The following is a 27,378-nucleotide window of genomic DNA, read 5'->3' as shown; positions in this document are numbered from 1 at the left end:
TTGCTCGTGTCCCCATCCCTTTCATAGTGCAAAAAATTCGGAAACACAAAATAAAGTTCAAATGCACATAAATAAGTTGGCACACCTTTACATATAAAATAAAACGACGACAAAAGAGAGGCTCTTTGAACATCGGGTGGTTGGAGCCGGGGCTTTGTAGTATGGCTAAGCCAGAGCTTGTATTCCCAGAATGGAGGTTGCAGGAGGGAAGAGTGGCAGGGTTCTCTCTTCCTCCCTTCCGCAACCCCTTTGCTACAGTTTTCGGACAATACATGCTCAAACGTTGAATAATGAAACATCCCCAAAAGGCAGCAGCCCTACACTAAAATAATAATAATAATAATAACAGACTTAAGATGAAAAGCACTTCAAAAGTCATGTTAGGGTTAGTCATTTGGGTTAGTCAGTTGTGGGTCAAACCGAGAAAAGAAACACATATACACACACAAGAGGCCACTGATGGCATACACTACACACCCTCAGTTGGCAATATTATATACTTTTACTTCCCAGTTTTGTTTACTGAACCCACTATCACTCTCCGTTCTTTCAAATGGCACACAATGACATTCTTTCCCACTGTTTCATGGCATTTTGGATGCTCTGATGAAATATGGATGCTCTGATTGTCAGTTGTTCAATGTTATATCCAAGGACAGAATTGATGGATGCCATTCCTTGCCATGAGAACATTTCCAGCGTAGCTTGAATGTAACAGTCCTCAATAACAGAGTTATGCTTTTACTTCCAAATGTGTTTTTAAACGGGTCGTCCTTCACAGAGATCGCATCCATATTTCTAACGGACAAATTCCCAAGCGAGTTGCACAGACAACCCACTCCGACAATGCATGCGTATCTATCAAGAAGGTAGATATAGCATGGACAAAATGAGCACATTGCCCCAACCCAATATGAATACTGTCCCCCGGCGCAATTTTCCTCTAGTCCCCAAATTTCTAGTATTGCAGTGACTTAAATATTCAATTGAGCATTTCGAAATACAGTTCAGGCATCCAAGGTTACGAAGGGAATGTGAACGCGGCAAAAGGAAGCACTACAAAACCATTTGTAACATCTCACTCTCTACAATACTAGAAATTTGGGGACTTGGAGAAAATGTCATTTGATGATAACAGAATTATTATTAGGGTCAATGCCCCCATTCTTCCCATTTCTCCATAGCTATACCTCTGGCCTCTGGGGCAAAGTTGCCATAAAAGTCACTTTGGAGTTTATCACACGGGGGCAAATGTGGAGTTCAAACAGTGATTAACCCATGAAAATCACACAACTAACATTAAAACGTGATTAAAATGAGATTAACACAAGAGCTATTATCCCATGAATGAACAGGCAATAAATCCCATGAAGGATTTGCTGCTGGTTTGTGTTGCCTTGTTATTCACAGGATAATGGCACTTTAATCATGTTTCGTCTCGACGTCGTGCGAAAACCATTAGCCCAATTGTGGGATTGTCACGGGTTGATCGCCGTTTATACTTCCAGTTGTCCCCCATGTGATAAACTCCTTTGTGAATATAACAAGTCATCTAGACCATTGCCCATGCAGGCTGTGACCTCCGAGAGATGAAGACATGGGAGACATGGTTATGGAACTTATCACAGTCACAGAAGAAAAGAAACTGAAGGCACTGTCCAAATAATAAGTTGGAGCACTCCAAAAACATATTGCAAAGCTTACTCATGGAAGAGCAGTTATTTTGATTTAGAAGCTGTGCAGTGGAAAGAAACTCTAGCACTCAGACAAAGTCCCTTCCATGGATATAAAGGAATTGGCACAAACCCATTAAGGCAAGCTGAGTGCTCTCTGTCATTGCCCACAGTTCGACCGCTGCTTGAAGGCTAAACTTATTCTGAGTTTAGGGGGGGAAATCCTATCAACTCTATTACAGTAAAGAATAACAGCCGCTTTTGAACTTCTGAAGTCTTCCCTGCTTGCCAAAGATAAAAACATGAGTTGGATTTTTTTTTAAACCAAAGATTAATTTCTGAGTACACACGCGCATAATGCACAAAGAACATATCTGTCATGTATGAACCAGGTCAAGCCTCCACCAATTGTCTTTGCAAAAAAACATGTCTATTATTGCCACAGTAGAACCAAACTGAGGAAGGAGAAGGCCAAGAAACAGGAGGAAGAACATTAGAAGAAGGAGGATGTGGATGTGGAAAATTAAAAGAAGGATGAGGACAATTAGAAGAAGTAGAAGGAGCAAGTGGAAAAGGGAGGGAAAGAGTAAGAGGAGAAAGAGAATTAGGAGAAGAAACATGTGGTGGTGGTAGTGAATTAGCAGGAGAAGGAAAGGAGAGCAGAAAGGAAAGCAGAAGGAGAAGGAATGGAGGAAGGAGAAGGAGAAGATGGAGGGGGAAAATTAGAAGATGATGATGGAGGAGGAGGAGGAGGTGGTGGTGGTGATGGTGAAGAAGGAAGACCAAAAAAGAAGGGGAAGATGAGAAAAAGAAGGAAGAGGAGCATGTGGTGGAGGAAAATTAGGAGAAGGAAAAGGAGGTGAAGGAGAAGGAAAAAAGAAGAAGAGGAGAAAAATAATTAGAAGGAGGATAAGGAGCACTTGGTGGCAGTGAGGAAGGAAAAGAATTAAGAGAAGGAGCAGGCGAAGAAAATTAGGAGAAAGATGACAAGAAAGAGGAACAGATGATGGTGGCGGAGAAGAAGGAAGAAAAAAATTAGGAGCAGGTGGAGAAGGAAAAGAAGAAGAGGAGGAGAAAAATTAAGAGGAGGGGGAGGAAAAGAAGAGGAAAGGGAGGAAAAGGAGAAGTAAAATAGAAGGAAGAGGAGAAAGAATTAGAAGAATTGGAAGCATGTGGTTGTGGTGGTGGTGATTTAGAAGGAGGAGAAGAATTAGGAGATGGAATAAATCATGGTGGTAGAGGAGAAAAATTAGGAGAGAGAGGAGAAACAGGAAGATTAGAAGAAGGAGGTGGAGGTGGTTGTGGAGGAGAATTAGAAGGAGCAGGAACAAGAGGGAGAAGGAGGAGCATAAGGAGAAGGAAGAAGAAGAAGAGAGGGGAAGAAGAGATTAGAAAAAGTAAAGCAGGAGGAGATGATGGAGGAAAAGGAGGAAGACAGAGAAGAAGACAAGGAGAAGAATTAGGAGGAAATAGTGGTGGTGAAGGATAATTAGAAGAAGGAAGAGCCAAATTAGGAGAAGGAGAAGCAGATGATGGTGGTAGAGGAGGAGAAAAAGGAGGTGCAGGAGGAGGAGAATTAAAAGAAGAAAGTGCAGACGATGGAGAATTAGAAGGAGCAGGAGTAGAAGGAAGAGGCAAGAGAGAAGAAATAGAATTAGAAAAAGGAGGAGGAGGAACATATGATGGTGAAGAATGAGAAAGAGGAGGGAAAATGATGAGAAAAAGGAGGATGAGATGTAGAAGAAGCTGAAGCAGAAGAAGCTGGTGGAGAAGGAGGAAGAGAGGAGAAAGAAATGTTAGAAGGAGGAGGAGATGGTGGTGGAGGAGAATTAGAAGAGTGTGAGGTGATGGAGAAGAAGGAGGAGGGTAAGGAGAAGAATTAAGAGAAGGAAGGAAGGGGAGAGAGGGAGGAAGGAGAGAGAGAGGAAGGAAGGAAGGAAGGAAGGAAGGAAGGAAGGAGAGAGAGAGAGGAAGGACGGATGGATGGACAGAAGGGAAAAGCCAAGAATCAGGAGGAGTATTTGAATAAAGAGAAGTATGTGGATGTAGAAAAATTTAAAAAGGACAACAAGCAGAATAAATAAACAAATAAATAAAATAACTGAAAGCTAAATCAGTTCAGCCATAATTGCAGAATAGTGTCCAGAGGCTACTGAGGTACAAGAGTGTGATTGGTAGGAAGAGACTGCAGATGTCCTCAGCATGGGTTGTCTGTTGGCCCTGATCCCTCTCTTCCCCCAGGTTCTCTATCATAGCTAGATAAACAAATGTCAAACAAAACACAATGTCTAATGCAGTGCAACCTTTCCTTAAGCAATCTCCTTCCCCCCAAAAGAAAGGATTCCATGGTGCAGGTGGATCTCCAACACTAAAACTGTTGGGATTAACTGTGCAAACTGAACTCAAAATGTACATTATGTTCCACTGCTCGGTCAATATGGTGACCGTGGCTTTTTAAGTGCTGGTTCTTCTTATTCACATATAGCATTTGCTGGCTTGCTCTTTCTTGAGTCACACAGATGTAGGTGCAGCTCTTTTCTTCCTTCCAAATCAGATTATGCCAGTGACGATCCAGAAGGAAGCTGGATTTGCACCCCTGCAGCAAAAATTAAAGGCATGCGAGAATACAGCATACCTTTGTAGAAATGAATGGGGATTCTGTAACAACATTCTGAACTGAGCAGTATGTGGATGGAAATTGCACATGTCTCTGAAATGAATGGGCATGGGCCACAGCACTGGAAAATACCAAGATCCGAACAATAACCGTGAAACGGCACGCTCTGAAACGAAAGGGTATGGTGCAAGAACATCCTGAAATGAGCAGGACACAGTGAGAATTGCACAACGCCACTGAAATGAATGCGCCCCAACAGCTTGAAATGAAAGGACTTGTACAACACAACTGTGAAATGAATGGACATAGTGCAACAGCAGGAGTTGAATAGGGCTTGTGCAGCACTATTCGGAGTTTGGGAAACCTGTGCAACAGTTCCACTGGATAATAATTTCAATGGAAAGCAAGGGCTGTATAACTGGGATTACTATATTAAAATAACAGTGCTAACCCCTTTCCTATACACATACACACAACACTCAATCCCCATAGGTTACACCTGCTTTTTAGCTGGTCATACGCATCTGGGTTGCTGTTGTTCAAGAGAAGCGCTACATCAGGCTCTTCCTCACTTTCTGAAACCCCTCTCCATGCAAAACGTAAATAAATAAATAACAAATAAATAATAACAAGGTTGCTTGAAAATTAAAAACAACAACAAATTAAACAGTTTTAAAATATAAGCATTAAAAACGAAAGCGTAATGAACACAAAGTGGTATGAACGCAAGAGTAGTCCGTCCTGTTAGCAAACAGGGTGTCGCTCTCCAAGTAAGATCCCAGAGCAGCCGTTTGAAGGTGCAGTCTATACTTTAGACTGGTGTGTTTTCAAAGTGGGACGGAAGATGGGGGGAGAAGAGGAGAAGAAAAGCTTAACAGAGCCAGCGGACCGGAGGATGTTATCAAACCCATGCCTTTCAAGAATGCAAGGGAATGTCTGAGGAGATGGCACATACCCAGACCGATAATAATGATGGGCCACAGAGAATGTGATGCTTCTGTCCTCTTCCCAGCCCAGTTGTTAGTCATAGTTTGCTTATTCTATTTTCTTTTAAGGCATCCCTTTCGATAGACACCCGCAGGAGAGGCATCATCTCTTTGTCTTGAGCAGTGCGCTGTATAGGCTTGGTAAGAGGTTTTGGCTAATTGTGACATTCACAGCTTACATTCAGCTGTTGGTGCAGCCGACACAAGGGACCCCCTGCCAGCCTTGATGTTGCTGTGGTCCTAACCTCTCCGCTGCATCAACAGAGGTCAAGTCCAATCTTGGAAACAGGAGACGGTTGAGTCTGGTCTGGGAGAACCAGACAGAATCAGCTGAGTAAAAGATGAAACGGATGGTGAAAACCAAGAGGACTCTTGTTGTTTAAGGAGGTGTGGTCTAGATCCGCTCTCGGGGCTGCACCACCTGAGCCAGAAACGGGCCCCCTATGAAAAAGTTAGTACTAAAAATGTTTCAACGCAGCATCAATGCCTTCGCTCTCCTGCTCTCTCTCATCACAGAGAGTGGCGGCCGCAGGGGTCAGGCCAGGCTGGCTTGGCGCTCCGACAGATGCTGCAGTTTCCTCGAGGCGAGGTGCGACCGGACTCTTTGTCAAAGACTCGTCGAGGACACCGAGAGGGTGGGCGAGGAAGGCGGCGGGAAGTTGAGGAGTTCCAACACGGCCACGCCGACGCTGCTGCGGCGGGTGAACATGCACGATGCCGCCACCCACTTGTTCGTGCGCGGGTTGTACTTCTCGATGGAATTGAGGCTGGAGCTGCCGTCGTTGCCGCCCACGGCGTACAGCCACCCGTCCATGGCCACCAAGTCATGTGTGCTCCTGGTGAAAGACGGAACGAAAAGGCTGCATTACCCACTGTGCTTAACATTGCCATATCCACTGCTACTCACAATGGCGGTCCACAGACTGGTATTGCTCCATAGCAAGTTTCCAGGAACGACAAAAAACAGTTGACCACAGAGTTAGACTGGAGGACCTAGAGATTCCTAGAGAGGTGTCCTCTCACATCAAAACATGGTGTTTTTGTTATTTGCGGTTTTTCCATATTCACTGGGGTCTTGTGCCCCTAACCCTAGTGAATATGGAGGGACAAGTGAATAGGCAACCTCATTTGACTTATACTGTACACTTATTATTATATTATATTATGTGTATACCTTATATGCTGCCCATGGATAAGTCAACCCAGGTTTCTTGCGTCAATTTTTTTGATTAAAACATCTAGACTTATACATGAATATATACAGTAATTGTATTTGGGTGATTGGAAGTGCAAAATATTGTGCAGGGTGTGTTGAGAAGAAGTACTACCTCTTTCCCATTAATATTAGGACCAAGGGCCATTTGATAAAACTGAATGCTGGGTGGCTTCAGGACTGATCGACGGAGGTCCATCTGCACTTAGCATATATTTAAACTAAGGGGCTCGCTGTCACCCGACCGCAGTAGTGGCCACTGACTTGAGTGGCTTTGAAAGAGAACAATCAAATTAATGATGGTTAAGGCCATCAGTGGCTGTTAATGATTATGTCTACATATTAACTTCAATATCAGAGGTAGTGTCTCTCTTATCTATGAACTGCTGGAGGCCAGAAGATGGTGCTGTTGCATTCGAATCCTGCAAGCGGGCTTCATCTAGGCAACCAGTTGGCCATTGTGGGAACGAAATGCTGAACTAGATAGGCCTCTTCTCTGATCTAGCAGGTCTCTGGGTCAAATACTTCTTGCTACTGTTCTATTCTTGTGTAAAAGAGATAGTACAATTCTTGTCTAGCTTCTTTATTAACATACCTTAACCCTTCTGTTTTACCAGTGGTTCCTAAACTCCAGTCCGCCAGGTATTTTGAACGTCAGTTTCCAGAAACTCCAGCCAGCTTGGCCAACAATCAGGAGTTCTGGGAGATGAAGTCCAAAACATCTGGAGGACCAAAGTGTGGGAAGCACTGCATTACATTAACAAGGTATATGATCCTTGTAATATGGCCTACATGGGGCTCCCTTGAAGGCCACCCCAAAAATTCAGCTGGCACAAAATGCCATCACCAGATTATTGGCAGGGACTAGATGCATGAATTGCATCAATCCAATATTATGTGACCTGTTCAGTTGTGCCGGATCTCACTTTAAAAGCCCTAAATGGCTTGGGGCATGGGATCTGGAAAGATTGCCTTCCTCTATGTAGTCCCCCTTAGGCATTCTGTTCAACATCTGAGGTCCTGATCTGGATTCTCTCACTGATTGAAATTCAGTGACAGTTTATCTGGAGCAGGGTCTTTTGAACAGTAGCACCAATTGTATTGCATATGAATAGTGATTTGAGTATTGGGCTACAACTCTGAAGACCAGGGTTTGAATCCCAGCTTTGCCATGTAAACCCACTGGGGTGAGTTTGGGCAAGTCAAACACTCTTAGCCTCAGAGGATGGCAATAGCAAACTCTCTCTAAGAAAGCTCCATGATAGGTTTGCCTTAGCATCACCATAAGTTGGAAATGACTTGAAGGTGCACAACAACAACAAACCAATGGTATGACTTAGCCCCAACCTCTCCTTGAAAGATGCTGTTTGCTACCTCCGGATATTCATCGGTGCCACACTTTCCCAAGTGTTAGTTTTTGGATTGTAGCGCTCCACCGAATTAAGGCAACTGGTCCCATCATTGCCGCCAGCCACATACAGCATCCCTTCCAAAACAGCTACGCCAGCACTGCTACGGCGACTGAGCATATTGGCAATCGGAGTCCATGTGTTGATCTGTTGGGAAGGAGCAAAGGAAGGGGAAAGAATCTTATCAGGCACTACAACTTAAGGGAATTATTTTTCTTTCCTCCTTTCTTGCTGTCTCTGGACATCCAGGCACAATTCAGGCATTACTACAAACCATGGATAAGGACAATCAGCGGCTTGGTGCAATATCTCAACTAAAATCAGGGTTTGTAGTTGGCTGGCAAGCCAGAATCATAAGCCATGCTCTAAATAAAATACCTTTGTAAACTGTGGTTTGTGCTAATTATGGAAAGGTGTTGAACTCAAATTGACAAGCCATAAATTATAGCTGTTCTGCCTACAGACACAGTGCACTTAAAAGAAAGACAAGTCAAATAATCAGGAAACAAAGCAAATAAGTATCTTTAAATCATGATTTACTGAATGCCTGATACCATGATTTGTATTCTAAAATATGGACTGCAAACCAAGGTTGCGAATTATGTCTCTTTGAAATGACCCAGAGAGAGAAGTGGGAAGAAAATAACCTTGTGGCAGAGCTCATGTTTTGCATGCATGCAATCCCAGATTCAGTCTCTGGTATCTTCAGATTATGTATCCCTAGGTAGCTGGGAACATCATATACTTTGCATGCAAGCTGTCTCAGGTTCAAGCCCCCATGCTAACTGAGGGATTCTAGGAGATGTAGTCTTAAAAAATAACATTCCCATGCTCTGGTTTAATCCTGGCCATCTCCAGATAAGGCTCCAACAGAATTTTGATTGAAACCTTGGAGAACGGCTGCCATCACTTTTGACTTTACTGGACTAGATGGACCAATAACTCAGTATAAGACAGCTTCCTATGTCTTGTGCTAAAGATCTCTCAATGCCATTGTACTCAATGGGACTTGAGCATCCATGGATTTTGTTATCCATGGGAGGTCTTGGAACCAAACCCCAGTGGATACCAAAGGCCCACTGTACATCACCTGAACCAGGGATCTTGACTTTCATACAAGTCAGGAACTCTTAACTAGGAACAAACTCTGGTTTGTGATGCTGGCTTGTGCAGATTAATTTTATGGGAACCTCATTTTCAGTTTCCCTTTGGGGGTGAAGGGCAAAGAAGATACTAACATTCTCTTCTTCTTTTTCATTAAACAGCATAGCACATGTCTTCAGCACACACTGTTAGTTTGTGAGAAAGCCGAATTGGCAGATTTGTCCTCTCTGTGAAAGTCACCATTGCTTGGAGGATCCACCATGGACAGACAGACCTTGCCAGAAGCGAGTGAGTAATACTTTTTCTATCCATGGATGTCAAATTCCATAGATGCTCAAGTCCCATTATATACAGTGGGGGTAGTAAAATGGTGTCCCTTATATAAAATGGCAAAATCAGAGTTTGGTTTTTGGAATTTTGGAAGGGGAGGAATATTTTCAATCTGTGGATGGATATAGCTGCTCCCTTTCCCCTTTCTGTCCATAAACCCCACACTTTGCCAGTTCCCACTTACCTGGGGCTCATACTTCTCCACAGTTGCCAAGTGCGAAGAACTGTCGTATCCCCCAACAGCATAGAGATTGCCATCTGTAGGAAGGGAAGGAGAGGGAGGACAAATGCATATATTCTGTATAGAAGCATGTCGTGATGCAAGAGAATCCTATTTGAAAGTACGTATTCATAAGGCACACGTTAAAGGCCCTTATACAGTTAGAGCAAGGTGGACAACAGGATAGGGCCCAGTAGGACATACCGGTGCATTTTGGCATGTCCAATTTGTCTTCTTCTTTCTGTTTTCTTGCTAGGATGGCAGGTGTGGTGGGGGTTTAGAGGATTGGGGAAGCAAACTGCTGTAGTTTTGGGTTCCCCCTGCGTATGGGGGAAAGCGCGTAAGCTCAAGCCCCATAGAAAGTAATGGGGTGCATGATTGTGGTGGCACTCATGGCGCAGGCACGCACCCCATTATTTTTGGCGGGGCTTGCCTTCTGCGTAAGCTGAAAGCCGTGGAAGGCAAATCTGCCTATGGTGAGGGCCAACTGTATATAGTCAGAAGAGATGGGTTAAAAGGTGATAGGATAGCCCTGTTTAAGTATTTGAAGGTGTGTCACACTGAGGATGGAGCAAGCTTGTTTTCTGCTGCTCCAGAGAACAGGCCCTGGAACAATGGATGCAAGCTGCAGAAAAAGAGATTCCAGCTCAGCATTAGGAAGAACATTAGGAAGAGTTGTTCAACAGTGGAAGATGCTCCCTCAGAGTGTTGTGGAGTCTCCTTCTCTGTAAGTCTTTAAACAGCTGGGTGACCATCTGTCGGGGATGCTTTGGTTGTGAATTCCTGCATGGAAGGGGGGTTGGACTGGATGGCCCTTGAGGTCTACTCCAACTCTATGATTCTGCTAAACATCTGTATAAAACCGAAGCAATGGTCATTTATGGACTCATGGCCATCTGTCAGGGGTGCTTTGATTGTGAGTCCCTGCATGGCAGGGGTGTTGGACTGGATGGCCCTTGTGGTCTCTTCCGACTCTATGATTCTATGTATATAGGATGGTCCAGAAGCCACCCCAGGCGGGTAGAGTAGGTCCAAGCTCACAGTGAAGGCTCTTGTCTGCTAAACCCCTCTGTTCTGCTCTTCTGCGCTGGAGAGGATTAGCTCATGAGGCGTGAACATGATGTTCCTTCTTGCTAGTGTGCAGAGCGGTCGTCTGGCATAAGGGGACATTAAACATTCACAAGGACATTTCTGAATCACTCTGTGTGCGCGAGACGGCGTCCCGGTGAGACTGCCTACAGGCAACAGCCCCCGGCTTCCTCTCGCAGCATGCGCTCCCCACTGTTAGGATTTAAGTCTGTTTTCCAACAGGTGACGCGCAAGGGACAAAGAGGGCATGTGGGCGTCATGACAACAGCAAACTGCATGCATGAGTTGAAGGCAAATGACTAAGAAGCCCCTGGGGCTTGGAGCCTAGTATGTAAGATCCAGAGGAGCGCATAGTGTGCAGCAGCCTCCTTTCAGCCTCTTTTTCCTGTCTCCTTCTCTCTTTTAACTTCCACGCCTCCAAACCTGAGTCTGCCCTAGCAGGGGGCTTTTCATCTTTCCTCTTCTCTGGAACAGTGCTTATTCTTCAACCTATTTATCTAGAAGTATTACACCCATCCCATCAGAATCAATGTCACTGAAATTTTCCCAATCTCTCTTTTCTTCTTCTTGGTCTGGAGCCTGGGAGGAATCCCCTCCCTGGACAAGAGAATGTTAAGAGGTGATATGATAGCTGGCCTTACCTAGCGTTGCCACCCGGACATATCTCCTTCTGGTGCTCATAGCAGCAATGGAGGCCCAGGTGCCTGTCAGAGGATCGTATCTCTCAGCACTAAGGCAGGTCAAGAGAGGGGAAGAACAGAATATGGTCAACAGTCCTGACAACTGTATAGCTTACTGCAATGGTATTCGAAAAGATTGCACTAAAATACTTTGCAGCCACAGCAAACCAGGCTGGCTGAGATGCAACCTCTGGAACACAATCTGACCATTACTAAGAATTCTGTAAGTAAATGCTTTCTCACCTTCCAATGGTGATGGTAGTGAAGGTTGGTGGCTTCCTTGTCAGAGGACTGGTGACTTTGCCCTCGGTTTCATCCAAACTTTAAAACAAGAGTGGCAAGCAGGGCCTATGGGCTGCATAGGCCCTTTAAAGACCAAAACCAAGAGCAGATTTACTGCCATCATGGCATGGAAGCCACCAGCTGGCTCTGGATGATGAACAATAGCTCTTACTACCAGACTGCCATGATACTTAAAAGTATAAAATACAAGACAGTAGTAGACACATTACTGGAGAAGTGGATTTAATTACTGAATTACTTGAGATATCTACTCTCAAGACCTTTTCTGGCCACGTCATTTTAGCAATCAAACTTTATTTAACTCTCATGACCCATTGTGGCTGTCTGTGCTATTTACGCTCCCATGGATAGCTCAATATATATTTATACTGTCAAATAGCCTTTCTCTCTCTCTACTATCTTGCTTCTATCACAAGTTGAATATATTGTTGTATAGATACATTAATTAATTAAAAAAGAAACCTATCTGTTTATGGTTAAGAAAGGAAAAACCTGACAGCTAAAAGGTATTGATAGTGGGGATGATTCCAGACAGTAAGAAGGCCAAAGACTTGGAATTAGATAGGGGATGTCTGAGAGACTCTCCAACAAAGAAAAGATGACCCCTTGGCAATGCAATGCATGGGTGCAGGTAGTTAGGGTTGCCAGACCAAAAACAGGAGAGGGTTCCTGTGCCTTTAATATTTGTGCAGAAAGGGGGAATTTCACAGATTGCTTGTCTTGCAACCAGGTAACAAGCAACACCCGCTGACATTTCCTCTTCTAAACAATCATGAAAGGTACTGAAGCCCTCTCCCAGTTTTCAGTCTGACAATCCTAACATGCAAGTGGTCAGAATGGTGGAAGAGGGGTTCAGGTGAGCACTTCTTACCTATTCAGACAGGAAGCTCCATCATACCCTCCAGCAGCGTAGAGAAGTCCATGCAAGGCGGCCACTCCTAGGCAGCTCCGTCTGGTTCCCATAGACACCTCCGTCTGCCATGAGTTGGTGACGGGGTCATACGACTCCACCGTGGCCAAATCCGATGTTCCGTCATAGCTGCAGCGAAACAGCACTTTCACAAAATAGTATTTAAAAACACCTAGCAGGGGGGAAGGTTAACTGAAATGATCATGGGGCTGGAGTCTCCAAAGTGACCCGAAGCTGTCTGTATGGTGCCCTGTCTATATGGGCCCTATACTATTATGACCTCCATGAAGTGTAGGGGAAAATGGTTTCTCATATACAGGCAATTCCATCTTACCCTCCCACGGCGTACAACTTGTTCCCAATGGCAGCGACGCCGACCCTGGCTCGGCGAGTAGACATGGAAGCCACCATGTGCCATCGGTCCGTCCGAGTGTCATAGGCCTCACAGTCCCCATGGATAGCAAACAGGCTGCCTCCACCTGCAAGAAACACAGCAAGGAAAGAATGACTAGGTGGAAGCCAAAAGGATGCAAGGGGAGAAGAAAGCAGTTCTTTGTCTTATGTATGCACCCCTCCCCACAGTTACACAGCTCTTGGCCTTACCCACAGCAAACAGAACGGTGCTGGCCCCCTCACAGCGTCTGGGGCGGGTTCGGCTGTTACTAAGGACCCCTCTCTGCTCAGGCATCAGGTGGTACTTGAGGGCCTCAATGAGAAGATCTTTGCACTCCGAATGGTGCCGCACAAGCAGCTCTGTGTCAACGTTGCTCATCAGGAAGTCTCGGCTCAGGAGAGGAAGGCGGACACACTTCATGAGCTGGGAAGAGGAAAGTTTTTGCTTTAATGTACAGTGCATACACTTTTTCACACTGTTTCAAACTTTTAAATGAGGGTTTGGAATCATGCAGCTCTCCAGATGTTGCTGGACTAAACTTGCCAGCATTTCTCATAATCGGTTATGCTGGCTAGGGCCCCTGGCAGTGGCAGTCCAACCTCATCTTCAGCTCCAACTATGGGAAGGGAAATAATGTTGACTGAGCTCATCCTAAGCCCAGAATTTAGAGGGTTTTTCTTTTAAACTATAACTCACAGAATCCCTCAGCCAGCAGGCATATGGGGAGTTGCAGTCCAGAAAAGGTAACTTGCCAGATTCTGGCAAAGACCCAAAATCAGGTTGAAAATACAGGACAAACAACGTCTTTACAACCTCTATCTTTGGCTTGGCTATCCAGACAAACGAACACAACTGACCCCTGTCTACAGACCATATAATTCGTCCTCTCCCCAGCAAAAAGTATTGAAATCCATGTGGCCACATACTCGGGGAATATGCTGTCTTCTGCTGTCTACGTCATGCTTCACCCAGCTTAGAACAGCTCGGTAGACTTCTTCTTCTGAGGGTACATTGAGGCTGTCACTGGAAATAAGATCCAGCACCTGTAAAGGTAGAGAAAATCTGGATTAATTTGGTTTCAAGGGAGAGAACCTGCGCATCAATCTCTTTCACATCAGACAGTGGGGTCTTGGCATCCCCAGATTTAAGCTTCCCTGGATGGCAAGTCCAGGTGGTCCAAATGGAGGTGCATGCACATGGCTGCACCAGCGGCTGCACATTGGGTTCGCCATAGTAAACAATAGGACTGGAGGTCCTGCATTTTTCATTATTCATGCCTGGACCCTCCACTCCATTCCATACATCTGAGGAAGGAGACTCAAATCTACCAAAGCTCATGCTACCAGATCCTTTCCTTCAGTTAGAGGATCTTGTGGTTCTGGTTTTTAAAAAGAAAGAACAAAGTCAACCTGACAAGTCTAAATTCAAAAATTAAATCCTTGGTTGCATCTTATAAGAACAGGAGAAGCTGCCTTATAATGGGTCCGAACACTGATCTATTCAGCCTAGTATTGTTGACTACTCTAACCAGCAGCAGTTCTACAGGGTTTCAGTTTCAGATCATCTCTTTTCCTTTGGAGATCCTTTGCGTTGCCTTTTGGTCCCCCCTCCAGGTACTAACCAGGCCCAACCCAGCTTTGACTGCAAAATCAGGTAAAGTAGTGTTGGTGCTCAGGACTCTTGTCATATCTTACCTGCTTGAGAGGCAGAAGCATGAACTCTTCTGTCTTGGACACATCCACAAAGTGCTGAAGGACATATTTGTGGGCCGACTTCAACAGATCGCTACAGGAGTGCGTGTCCGCAAAGCCCCGGATGCCCAGGCAGTTGGATGGGTCCAGCTGGCTCAAGAGGAATTTACAGCAAGCATCCCGCACACCGTTCAGCTGAAGAAGACTGGCAGCCGGAAGCAACGTCTGCAAGGAAACCAGAAGCAGATTGGCAAGAGGGGTCTCCCTGCCCAGCTCCTGTGGCTAGGAGTTCTCCAGGTCTCCAGAAGAACCAAACTCTCTCCCAGAGCACAAGATACAGTTCACAAGGGAAAGCGTTACTAAATTTTAAGAACCATCATAGAAATGGGTTTCTAACATGGGTTTGGAAATCTCAGAAACTTTGGCAAGTCACTATGCCATATAAACTCCCTGTGAAAATCCACAGGAACAATGAATGGCTGATAGTGAAATGCTTTGCTGGAAGAAAGTAGTGGATGCTCTTTTGGGATGATCAAGAGAAGAAGGGAAATCTTAACTGCACCATGTGCAAGCATACCTCAGTTAACAAAGCCTCTGAGAGCAAAACTTCTTTTTACAAAGGATTTTGGGCACATGTGGCTAGAAATGGGCTCCTTCCCACTTGGTGGAAGAGAAGGTTCTCCCAGTAGCACCAGCCCAAGGGATCCCACCCATCAGGACTGAAGCGGTATTCATGAAACCAGCTCCTTATGTGCAGAATGTATCAGACAGGAGACTCCTTGGGTTGCTATCAAAGGTTTAGTTGAACTAAAATACATTTGCAGCCTAGAGCAGATTAACTCAGCTGGTGGAGAGGGACGTGTGTGTGTGTGTACATACTTTTTAGACTCAGTATGTGGAGAGGTCTTGTAGCTTTCATAGGCTCCAGTCTATTTCCTCAGTAGACTGGAGTCTACGAAAGCTCATGCTGCCAACTTCTTTCTTTCAGTGAGTCTCAAGGTGCTAGAAGATCTTTCTACATACTGATTCTACAGACTAACACAACTATGTATTGTAGACTGTACACTTTTGGCAAGGCCCAGTGTTTTTTGGTTGCAAAGCACCATGCACATGGATGGCACTGTATAAATCAACAAAAACAACAACAGTAATAATACACAGCTCAGCTCTATAGACATCTGTTCGGGGTATGCATCGGGGTAATAGCTTCCCAGGTTGCAAATCTGAGCTCCATTCCAAGCAGCAACTTCCCAGATGGTCAATGCAGAGCTAACACCCCAAAAAAGCAAGGAGAGCCCTTGGGTGCAGACAGGGATTCTTACCTGCACATTCCCTTCTCCTACCACAATCTCAGCAGTGTATGCATACTGGACCAGCTGTTCCAGCGCCTGTGGATCAATATCGTGGAGTGTGACATGGGTCTGCCGGCTTTCGCTCATCTCATCTATGTTGACAGAGAGAGAGGAGAGTTTTATGAGCTCTGTCCTGAAGCTTTACATGGGACAGAAGTGATGGTCAGGAACACTTGGGGTACACCTACACATAATGCAGTTTGATGCCACTTTAACTGCCATGGCTCCATCCTACAGAATCCTGGCATTTCTAGTTTTGTGAGAAGGCTAAAGACTTTGTAAAGCCACAGATCCCAGTATTCCACAGGATGAACCTACAGAACTTGAAGTCATGTCAAACTGCATTATTTCTACAGTGTAGAAACAGTGAAGTCTACAGTCCCTGCAGAATTCTGTTGTCATTGGTATAAGACAGGAATCATCCAGGTACAGGATTTCCATTTGATTAAAGCAGGAGTTTGAGCAGAGCACCCCTGGGAGAAGGGTCCATTGGAGAAATGAGTTTCAAAGGAGAAGTACTTACTTGTGAACATGGCATGGAAATAGGGGCTGCAGGAAGCCAGCACCACTTTGTGGGCCTTGATCTCCTTGGTTGCCACATGCAGGACGATGTCGCAGAGAAGCCCCCGCTGCCGCATGCGGTTCATGCACACGAAGGCGTCGTGGTAGTGCCGCTTCGAGTTGTGGGAGATGCTGTGGCCATCCCGGTTCAGGAGCTGCATCCCGCTCTCCATGGCTGCAGGCGGGTCGTTCCTGGCTCGCTGCAGCGCCCTTTCCGCCTCTCTAAAGAAACATATTTTAACAATTAAAAAGAGAAAGAGAGAGAAAGAGAAACAGATTCTGGTCACACAACCAACATTAAGATATGCTTGAATCCTAGATGCTGCAGAGCTTACTTTACTTAACTTGGTACCTCCTCAGCATACTTAGCTCCTAAGTATGCTCCTAATACCTCCTGAGTATTAACCTCAGGCCTGGTTAATACTTAGATGGGGGACCACCGAGGAAGATCAGATGCTGCAAGTGATAGTTCAGAGGAAGGCAAAGGCAAATCACCGCTGCTCGCCTAAGCAAACCCTATGAAATTCATGAGGTTGCCTTAAGTTAACAGGAAACTTGGAAGCACATACAGTCTTGCTTCAGATCTGCCCACCTTTGCATTCAGGTAGCAATTCATTCTAATTCTCTGTCATACACACACACATATACACACAAACACATGTTTATCCATCCTCTTGATAAACACTGACACGCTGCTGACTGTCAGGATGTGTGTGAATAGTGTGCATGTGCAAGCATGTCTCAAAATAACTGTTCCTCGGCTGGGAAGAGGAATCCGTTTAATTTATTCTTGACGAGAGTGGGCCGTGAATTTGCCAAAGAGAGGGAAGTGGTGGCAGCGATGACGGAAGCGGCTGCGAACGAAGAGACTCCAGGCCCAGTGCGCTTTCTGCTACCCAGATTGGCAGATGCACGCAGAGGCAGTTAAGATCACCAGCTTCCTGCTAGACTGAAACCAGAAAGCCCAAAATGGGTACCGCGCTCTTCCTGCGACGGCAGAGGGGGAACTCCCATCTTTGCGGGGAACGAGGGAAGACACTGCTGAGCGGTGACTGAACGGATGTGGCCCCCGAAAGCTGCCCCCGCGCTGCCGCTGCTGATCGTGCGAGAGAAAGGAAAAGGAGAGTTTGTGAAGTTTAAAAGAGAAATAAGCTGCCAAGAAGGCATGATGCATAGCAGGCTTGCTCATTAATGTACCCAGTGGCGGAAGCGAGAGGTATAATTAGGACGAATGGTGCGCAGGCCATGCGCTTCCCTGGTTTTGGCAGGTGGAGCTTTTGAGGGGGAAGCTTTGGTCTGCCTTCTGGAGAGTACTGATAACACACGTCTTAGGCGGAGAATAACTAACAGCTTGGCCTTTCCAATAGTTATTTATACAGACTACTGCATCCTTGGCCTGCAAATCTCTTCTGCCCTTGCCAATATACAGTTGGCCCTCCCCATTTGCGGCTTTGATTTGCGGCTTTAACATGTTCCCTAAACTCTCATCTCAGGCCAGAAATCCAAAGTTAGGCCGTCTCCAATTTAATGTCCAGCTTGATAAGCTCCATCCACCATTTCATGCGTTGGGTTCCACTATTGCGCCTTGGCTTTTGCATGGTCCTCTTTGGTTTTCATTAGATTCCCTGTAGCATATCAGTGGATGTGTGCTAAACTAAAAAAGCAGGAAGATGTACATCTGGAAAGACGCTGGAATTGTGGTTTTCAGAAATCTCTAGTGTTTGTTAAAACACATCTAGCTTTTTAAAAGTATAGAAATGTATGCCTTGTCGACCTTCGGCATGATAGCCCCTTCGAAGTTAAACCCATCTGCTTTTATAACAAACTGTATGCTTTTTTCTTACTTACAGCAAATTATTGACTTTTTGGTTGTCTGAATTCATGTGGGTCTATTGCACATTGATCTTTTTAGTGTGTGTGTGTGTGTGTAAGCCTATTGGTTTATTCATGTACTTATTCATTTATTTTCATGCCGTCTTTCTCCCAGAAAGCCAAGAAATAAAAACATGTTTTTTAAAAGTTCCAATAAAAATGTAAAACAATTAAAAACATCAAAATAAAAACAGTACACAATTACATAAGTTAAAAAAGAAAAAACCCAAAATATAACCACAACATGCTCCCCATATAACACACACACACCCCATATAAAAGCCACCTTTCCAATAGTTATTTATGTATCAAAAGCCTAAAAGCGTAAAAGTTGATTCTTAAGTTCTTCAGGCAGGTCTCACATTTCCTTCTCTTGTTCCATAACCACCTAAATTTTGGGGCGCATTCCAAGAGCGTCATCAGTGCCTGACATCAATGGAACTACATGCCTCCATTGCAACATGCCATCCTGGCTTGGGCTAAAACCAGAATCACTGGGGACATCCCAAGAATAAACTTGGTCCTAATCTAGGGAGGTCACAGTCCCTTGCAAGTTGCACCAGAAGTCCAAGGAATTATTTGCACCAAAACATACAGAGAGCCCTGAAAGGGTTTAAGAGCACCTCAGTACTCAGGAGTAGGCACCTTGTGTAGAAAATAGGGAGCTAAATGATGTGACTCAGTACTGTTAGACCTCCATGTCCATGGATTCTTGATCCACGGATTAAACCATCCACAGCTTGAATATCTATCTATATCTATATCTAGTCGTTCTTCCAAGTCCGTGGACTTGAGATCCGCTGACTTGAAAATCTGTGGAGGGGCGACTAGATAGATAGTCAATGGCATGCGCACCTGTGGTGTGCAGCCCACATGCACACGCCCCATTATAGTCAATTGGGGGGGCACCTGTGGTGTGCGCCCCAAATGCACACACCCCATTCAAACCTATGGGCCTTGAATATGCGCAGGTTCCAAGAGCCAACTGTTTATTCCTAAAAGCAAACCTTGGTTTTGGGATTTTATATAAGAGATACCATTATTATTATTATCATTATCATTATTATTATTATTTCTTATATCTCACCTTTCCTCCAATAAAGGGATCATTTTGCTCCACATTTTGTATAATAGGATGTGAGCATCCGTGGACGTTGGTATCCAAGGGAGATGCTGGAACCAAACCAATGGTTGCCAAGGATCCAGGGATTCTTACAGACCTGCTTCTCCTTGGCCTACCTATTCAGACCAAGGCTGTGAGAAAATGTTTGGACAGATGTCAGCTCTGTAGCTTGGAAGCTCAAAGAGACTTCTGAGCCCATACAGACAGGCCAAAATAAAGCTGCTTCTGGTCACTTTGGAGGTATGCCGTTTAAATGATGCATGCGCCCTACGAGGCCGGAAGCCACACCAAAGCCATGCTCCAGTCCTAAGGACTAGAGCACAGCTTTGGCGCAGCTTCTGGCCTCTTAAGATGCATGTTTCATTGAAACAGCATCCCTCCAAAGTGACCCGACGCAGCTTTATTTTGGCCTGTCTGTATGGGCCTTTCTGTTCCCAGCACAGATATGCTTTTTATACATAAACATATGATAGTACATTCCATTTTGAGGGCAAGGGATGCTGAGGAATACTGTATATACTCATGGATAAGTCCAGATTAGTCAAAAAATGGGTCCCTAAAAACAGAATCGACTTATCTCTGGGTCAATTTCGGTACTGTGCTTTAATTCTAATTATAAAAAGGGAAGCATCCTCTGATGAAAGACAAGAATATAATGAGAATCTACTCTTTCATCCATCCAGCCTTTAGTGTGAACACAAACAGTTATGCCTGCTGGGATTTTGTGTGTTCTTTGACATTGTTTTCCTTTCCTTCATCCTTTAGATCCTTGTTACATGCCCCTAAGTTTTACCTATGGGTCATTTCCAAATCCATGATTTTGGCCCCAAAACCTGCCCTCGATTTATAGACGAGGTCAACTTATAGTTGAGTGTATACGCTACCTTAATTCAGGGATGGCATTTTCTGGGTTGTGCAAGGCCTTGAAGACCACACTTTCTCGTTGTGGTTACTAAAATTTGCTTTAATCAGAAGTGACTTTACTCAGTGTTTATCAGAGGTGTAGATTTCTGGAAGCTTGATCAAACAATATTAATGGATTAATGGGTGTCGGTGGGCAAAACGAAGACGCTGCGCCCAAATAAGAACACTGCTCCCTCCCTTGGAGTTTGGTTCCAGGATCCCCATGGATAACGAAAGCCATGGATGCTCAAGTCCCATTAAATATAACGCCATAACAAAATGGTGTCCCTTCTATAAAATGAAAAATCAAGGTTTGCTATTTGGAATGTATACTTCTTTTTAATGTTTTCAAGCCGTGGATGTTTGAATCCATGGGTGAAAAGATCCGTGGATAAGGAGGGTCAACTGTACTAATGATCAGGTTCCAGCCTTTGATAATATCAGTTCTGGTCCAATCTTTATCCAAACTTGTTTTCTGCAGCTCAAGTTCCAACCCAGTTTGCTTCGGAGGCACATTGTCCATCATGTGCTTTTTCACAGGCCTCAGACCAAACCGTCCTATAAATAGCCCCACTTGTTAGAAAGGACATGACGCACGCCATGAAATTAATCACACTCTCTGTTGCTAACACAGGTAGTCCTTAAACACCAGCCGCAGGGTTCAGCTTGACATTTGGTCCCATGCAGAGATCCAATGGGCTACCACCTCCTTGTTTCCCCGAATCTCGGTCCATAGGCATTGAGTGATTCAGTTGCATCTGATCCAGAGCTATGCCAGAAGAATCTGTTCCATGATATGTTTCTTTGTAGGAGGCAAACTCAAGGCAAGAATTAACACAAAGCCACAACGGGAAGCTTCTTCTAAGAGCAGGCAGTTCTGCTCCTTTGCATTATAGATGGCCGATTCACACTTTGGTTGGAGGTTTGCTGCGCTGGGAAAAGCCTACTCCAGTAATGGAGAGATGGGCAAAGAGGATATTTTGGAGTCCCCACAACCACGGAAGGCAGTATGGTACAATAGTTAGAACTCTTAACCATGACCATCCATGTGCTGTTATTGTTCTGTGCCTTCAAGTTGTTTCCGATTTATGGTGACCCTATCATGGGCTTTTCAGAGGAGGGTTGCCATTGCATTCCCCTGAGGCTGAGAGCATGTGCCTTGCCCAAGCCTCAGGGGAATGCAAACAGTGGCCAAACTGGGAATCAATTCCTGGTATCCAGAGTTATAGTTCAACTACTCAGACCACTATGCCATGCTGGCACTCACTATGTTACTACACTACAATCTCCCCAAAGTGCCCAGCCATTGATTATGCTGGCCATGATTGAAAATGTTGAAACCCAACAACATCTGGAGGGCCACACTTCCCTACTCCCACTCTGCATCTGGAGTATTGCAATAGGACTGGGTTCGAATCCCAGTCACCCCATGAAGCTCACCAAGCACTCTCTCATCTAACCTACCTCTCTCTTACTTGCTAATTAGCTTACTTGCTCTTCACCACTATGATCTTTGGAATAGCGGCATATAAAATAAACAAATTAAGGCTATTGTGAAGACAGTAAATATTGATGGCCATGAGCTCCTTGGAGGAAAAATAGGATATAGTGAAGGGGAAAGAAACTACATGAACACAAAACAATGGACTCAGATGACTAGAGAAGTGATTCCATCTAAACATTGAGCTGATATGGGGATAAAGGTTCGCCGTTCTGCAAAGCTACTTCTTCTTTCCACAGAGAGAACTATCACTTTGAACACAAATATAAGTACATAGATGGTCCTCCGTATCCACAGATTCTTCATCAATGGGTTCAACCAGAACGTTAGAAATCACTTTTAGTACTGTAAGAGCTGTTTGATACTGGAATAGTTTGCTTCAGAGAGTGGTGGACTCTCCATCTGGAAGTGTTTAAACAGAGCTTGGATGGGCAGATGGTTTCAGGGGTGCTTTCTTTGTGTCTCTCTTTGCGTTTTGTGCTTTCAAGTTGTTTCCATCTCAGGGAGACCCTAAGGTGAAGCTGTCATGGGGGTTTCTTGACAAGGTTTGTTCAGAGGAGGTTTGCCATTGCCTTCCCCCGAGGCTGAGAGAGTGTGACTGAGGTCTTGTCTCCAGAGTCACAGTCCAGCACTCAAATCATTATGCTACACTGGCTCTCTTTAGATGTGTGTTTTTCCTGCACAGCAGGGGTTGGAATAGATGGCCTTTGTGGTCCCTTCCAAGTCAAATACTGTATTATTCTATATGTGAAGGTCGTGTCTTCTTTCACACACATCTCCTCCCTTTGAAGGGATGTCATATTGAGGAGAGAGCAAGCTTGTTTTCTGCTGCTCCAAAGAACAGGACCCAGAGCGATGGATACAAGCTGCAGGAACAGAGATTGCAGCTCAACATTAGGAGGAACCTCCTGACAGTAAGAGCTGTTCAACAATGGAAGAGTGGTGGAGTCTCCCTCTTTGGAGGTCTTTAAACAGAGGCTGGATGGCTATCTGTCGGGAATGCTTTGATAGTAAGTTCTTGCATGGCAGGGTATTGTGCTGGATGGCCCTTGGGGGTCTCTTCCAACTCTATGATGCTATGATTCCATTTGTCTACAGCAAAGATGCCCGAAGTGTGTGTGGCTCAAAACATAATGTCTGAATGCAGCAGGCACCTGCAGTCATAACCGGCCCTTTGACCAGGGTGATGGTATTCGAAGTGGCTTTGCCACCCAGCCAACCTGGGTTTGTAGCCGCGACAGGCTAAAACCCTCCCTGCCATCCTTGCCAATGGAGCTGCAAAGAAGCAGGCCCAAACCAAGCCTTCCTTATGCCAGCTTTTTGCAGCCCTGCCTCCAATACTATTCCAGGACCGCTCTCCATCAAATCATATTTCGAAAGAGAGATGAGTGTGCAATTGGGGAACAGAGCGGAAAGGTCACTCTGGATGACCAAAGACCCCCGGTCAGGTTCCTCTGTGCCCAGATTTCGCTCCTTTTCTCTTCCCGGAGACTGAAACTGACGCAGCGGACCAAGTGGAGGACAGGCCACACATACAAAAAGAGGACATAAATAAGGAGGAGCGCTTCTCTGTGGTCCCTAAGCCGCAAGGAAGACATCCAATGTTACCTTTCAAACACAAAGCAATTGGGTCATTCATGTGTGGGAGCAAACATCCCTTTTGCATCAATATTTTTATGTTGGGAGGAAAGAAATAAAAGGAGGGAGTGGGCCTCCCGTCCTGCTCCCAGGCTTTGCGAACTCAAAGGGCCTCCTTAAATATATAACATACATAGGTGAAATTAAAAAAACTGTCTTCTTATGGGGAGCAGCAATGCAGGCTTCTCCAGTGCTGCAACTGGAGCTTTAGGGAACTGGGAGGGGTGGCTCTGTGCATCCACTGCAACTGACTCCTCTCTTCCTCTGTCTCTTCAAACATTGGCATCCAATGCATCCCCTCCGCTCCCACACCCACAAATGCAGCTGTTTGCAAAGTGGGCCCTCAATACATAACTCTGGGGGGGGGGGGGAGACAGCAGCAAAACATAGCATTAAAAAGACGGAGAGACTGCAGTTGTAGGAATACGGCAGTCACCTCAAATAACCCTCCAGCCGGAGCACACCAGCGCCTGTCTAGCCGCAACACACACACTACACACACTGTACACGCACACGCACACTGCACAGGGGCAGATCCAGAGATCCTCGTGTTGGCTCTCCAGATCTCCACACACTGCAGTGGATCACTTTTGCTGCAGTTGCTTTTGCAAAGAGAGATAGACCTGAATCTCCCCCCACAAAAAGACACCCAACCATTGCATCCTCTTGGATCCTCCTTTCCATTCAGCCTATCTGTTACCTACCTACCTACCTACCTACTTATCATCCTCTTGGATCCTCCTATCTATCTATCTATCTATCTATCTATCTATCTATCTATCCAATCCACCTACCTACCTACCATCCTCTTGGATTCATCTCTCCATCCATCCATCCATCCATCCTATCTACCTACCTACCTATCATCCTCTTGGATCCTCCTATCTATCTATCCATCTATCCTATCCACCTACCTACCTATCATCCTCTTGGGTCCACCTCTCCATCCATCACTCCTATCTATCTACCTACCTACTGACCTACCTATCATCCTCTTGGATCCATCCAATTCACCTACCTACCTATCATCTTCTTGGGTCCACCTCTCCATCCATCCATCCACCCTATCTATCTATCTATCTATCTATCTATCTATCTAATCTATCTATCTATCTATCTATCTATCTAATCTATCTATCTATCTATCTATCTATCTATCTATCTATCTATCTACCTACCTACCTACCTATTATCCTATTGGATCCTCCCTCCCTCCCATCCATCCATCCTAACTATCTACCTACCTATCGTCCTCTTGGATCCTTTTCTCCATCTATCCATCCATCCTATCTACCTACCTACTTTTTGGATCTATCTATCTATCAATCAATCATCCTCTTGGATCCTCCTATCTATCTATCTATCTATCTATCTATCTATCTATCTATCTATCTTTTAAAGTGTGTGGTTGTGGTTGCTTTTTATAAACCCAATATATGAACGATTTGAATCACTTTTTAACAAAATATCCCCAAGCCTCATTTCCCCATCCAACAAGGAGAGGGGCAGAAAACCCAACAGAGAAACTGGGCAAGGTGGAAAGGGATCGCAAAGCCCATCAGGCTGCAACCTTGCCGGTTCTTCCCGACGAATCGAGGACCAAAAGGGGGGGGGGGGGCTGCCTTTACTCCCGAGTAAACCTGTGTGCCTGGCTTGCCATTGCAAGTGACCAATGCAAAATGGAAAGTCACACCATGCAATGCTCCAGACTGACAGGGGAGCCAAAGCCCCATTGCAGCCAGTGGACCTTGCTCCTCCTTTGCACTGCAAAGCCCTGCATCCTTTGTTCTGCAGGAGCCTTAATCCTCCCCAATATTTTGCAGGGTTTTCCTTTGGATTTTTGTCCTCTTCCAAGATAAGAATTATATACATATATATCTATATAGGATCTGACTCACCCAGCTGAAACCTCCAGGGCGAGAAAGCAAAGATGCTTCCCGTGGTCAGGCACTTTGCTCTCCAGATTGATGGCTTCTCTTGCAACAAAGTTATCCCCTGCAAAAATCAAAAGGCTTCCCCAGATGGAGGGGATTTTAGGAGACACAGAGAGAGAGAGATGTTGCAAATGCAAGTGTTTCTCCTCTTCCTTTATGCTCTTCCCTCTTTGCACATGCCTGGTCCAGGGCGAAGGAGAGAGCTCTGCTCCTTTGCTTTGCTTTGCTTTGCTTTCCCTATAGATAGAAGGAAAAAGCCCAGCAGAGCCACTTTCTCTCAGGATCTCAGCCTCCAGCAACAGAATAGAGATAAAACAAAAATGGGAAGGGTTTGGGTGTGTGTCAAGTCGCCGCCCGCGCCGCAGTTTGCAAGCCTGGGTCATCTCTGGCTGGGCATCATGGGCAGCCTTGGCACTTGCCCACAAAAGGGTTGGCATCCAGGGCTCAGCCGGCTTGATCCTAAATGCTTGGTCTCATATTTTGGAAGGCTTGCTTATGCATATGGAGAGAGGTCTTGCAGCACCTTTGAGACTGGAAGGAAGAAGTTGGCAGCATGAGCTTTGGTAGAATAAAGCCTAGTAGTTCCAAATGCATCTGAGGAAGTGGGCTTGGCTTAACAAAGAGGGTGGCATCCCAGGCTCAGTCTGCCTGATCCAAAATGCTCGGGACCCAACGTGTTTCAGATTTTGGAAGACTTGCATATGCATATGGAGAGAGATGTGCAACTGAGGAATAGTTTATGTCTTTGAGAGCCTCCCATGTTCTTCCTCTATTTTTAGTGCCCATGTTGTGCTGTAACTCATCCAGTAAACCAAGCTTATGCGCCCGCTAATTAAGCCAGCGCATATTTCCCCTCCTTGTTTACCCCAGCCTTCTTTTTCCTCTCTTGTTTCCCTTGCATCTTTATTCTAGTTTGGGAGCAGAGACTTACCTTTCACATGTGACTATTACGTTGACCATATGTATAAGTCGAGGGCAGGTTTTGGGGCCAACGTTGGGTATTTTGATATGACCCGCAGATAAGTCGAGGGTAGAACTTCAGACCGTGTAACAAAGGATGTAAAAGACGAAACCCTGCCAAAGAATGTACATAATCCCAGGAGGAATAACTGTGCCGACGCTAAAGGCTGGATGCAAGAGAGGGTCAGTGCTTCTGGTGGCGCAGTGCTTCAATGCCTGTACTGCAGCCATTCACTCGAAACCACAAGGTTGCGAGTTCAAGACCAGCAAAAGGGCCCAAGCTCAACTCAGGCTTGCACCCTTCCGAGGAGGGAGCTAAAATGAGGACCCAGACTGTTGGGGGCAAATTAGCTTACTTGCTAATTAGCTTACTTGCTGTTCACCGCTATGATCTTTGGAATAGCGGTATATAAATAAAACAAAATTAATTATTAAATTCCAGGACGGATCACACTCTTGCATTTCACCCGGGGATGGTGCCTTTATTTATAAGAGTAAAAGTATAGTACTTACATCGACTCCTGGGGATGTTAACTCAGGGTTTTGGTCACTTTTTGGTCTAAAATTTCTAAATGTATACTTTTCTGCCACCCCTTTATTCTGCCATGCAGGAACTCTCCATCAAAGCATCCCCATTGACAGATGGCCATCCAGCCTCTGCTTAAAGACCTCCAAGGAGGGAGACTCCACTACAATCTCCGAGGAAGGAGTGTCTTCCACTGTCGGACAGCCCTTACTCTCAGGAAGTTCCTCCTAATGTTGAGCTGGAATCTCTTTTCCTGGAGCTTGCATCCATTGCTCCATTGGGTCCTAGTCTCTGAAGCAGCAGAAAACAAGCTTGCTCCCTCCTCAGTATGACATCCCTTCAAGTATTTAAACAGGGCTATCATATCACCCTTAACCTTCTCTTCTCCA

The 27,378-nt window shown here is 45.2% G+C and overlaps 1 protein-coding gene across 1 annotated transcript; it reads right to left on the bottom strand.

Moving 5' to 3' along the window:
- On the bottom strand, window positions 1-25,529 carry KLHL17 (kelch like family member 17). The gene is made up of 12 exons (XM_089534262.1): window positions 25,468-25,529; window positions 16,495-16,754; window positions 15,942-16,063; window positions 14,623-14,844; window positions 13,855-13,971; window positions 13,138-13,351; window positions 12,869-13,013; window positions 12,496-12,663; window positions 11,283-11,371; window positions 9,517-9,590; window positions 7,864-8,045; window positions 1-6,112 (listed from the first exon to the last, which is right to left on the bottom strand). The coding sequence occupies exons 2-12, from the start codon at window positions 16,703-16,705 to the stop codon at window positions 5,884-5,886; spliced, it is 1,773 nt and encodes a 590-aa protein (XP_089390388.1). The 5' UTR covers window positions 16,706-16,754; window positions 25,468-25,529; the 3' UTR covers window positions 1-5,883.
- Between the last annotated feature and the right edge of the window lie 1,849 nt (window positions 25,530-27,378).

The sequence above is a fragment of the Sceloporus occidentalis genome, unplaced genomic scaffold (genome assembly GCF_023333645.1).
Source record: "Sceloporus occidentalis isolate IW3139 unplaced genomic scaffold, rSceOcc1.0.p SCAF_8, whole genome shotgun sequence".
Classification (NCBI taxonomy): Eukaryota; Metazoa; Chordata; class Lepidosauria; order Squamata; family Phrynosomatidae; genus Sceloporus; species Sceloporus occidentalis.
This window is presented reverse-complemented; position numbering and strand designations above follow the sequence as displayed.

Excerpts from the sequence above, each read along its gene's own strand:
- KLHL17 (XM_089534262.1), bottom strand. The coding sequence starts at position 16,705 with ATGGAGAGCGGGATGCAGCTCCTGAACCGGGATGGCCACAGCATCTCC. Across the intron at positions 13,352-13,854 it reads GAAGACAGCATATTCCCCGA|CTCATGAAGTGTGTCCGCCT; the intron begins GTATGTGGCCAC and ends TCCTCTTCCCAG. Across the intron at positions 6,113-7,863 it reads GCACCGATGAATATCCGGAG|GAGCACACATGACTTGGTGG; the intron begins GTAGCAAACAGC and ends GTCTTTCACCAG.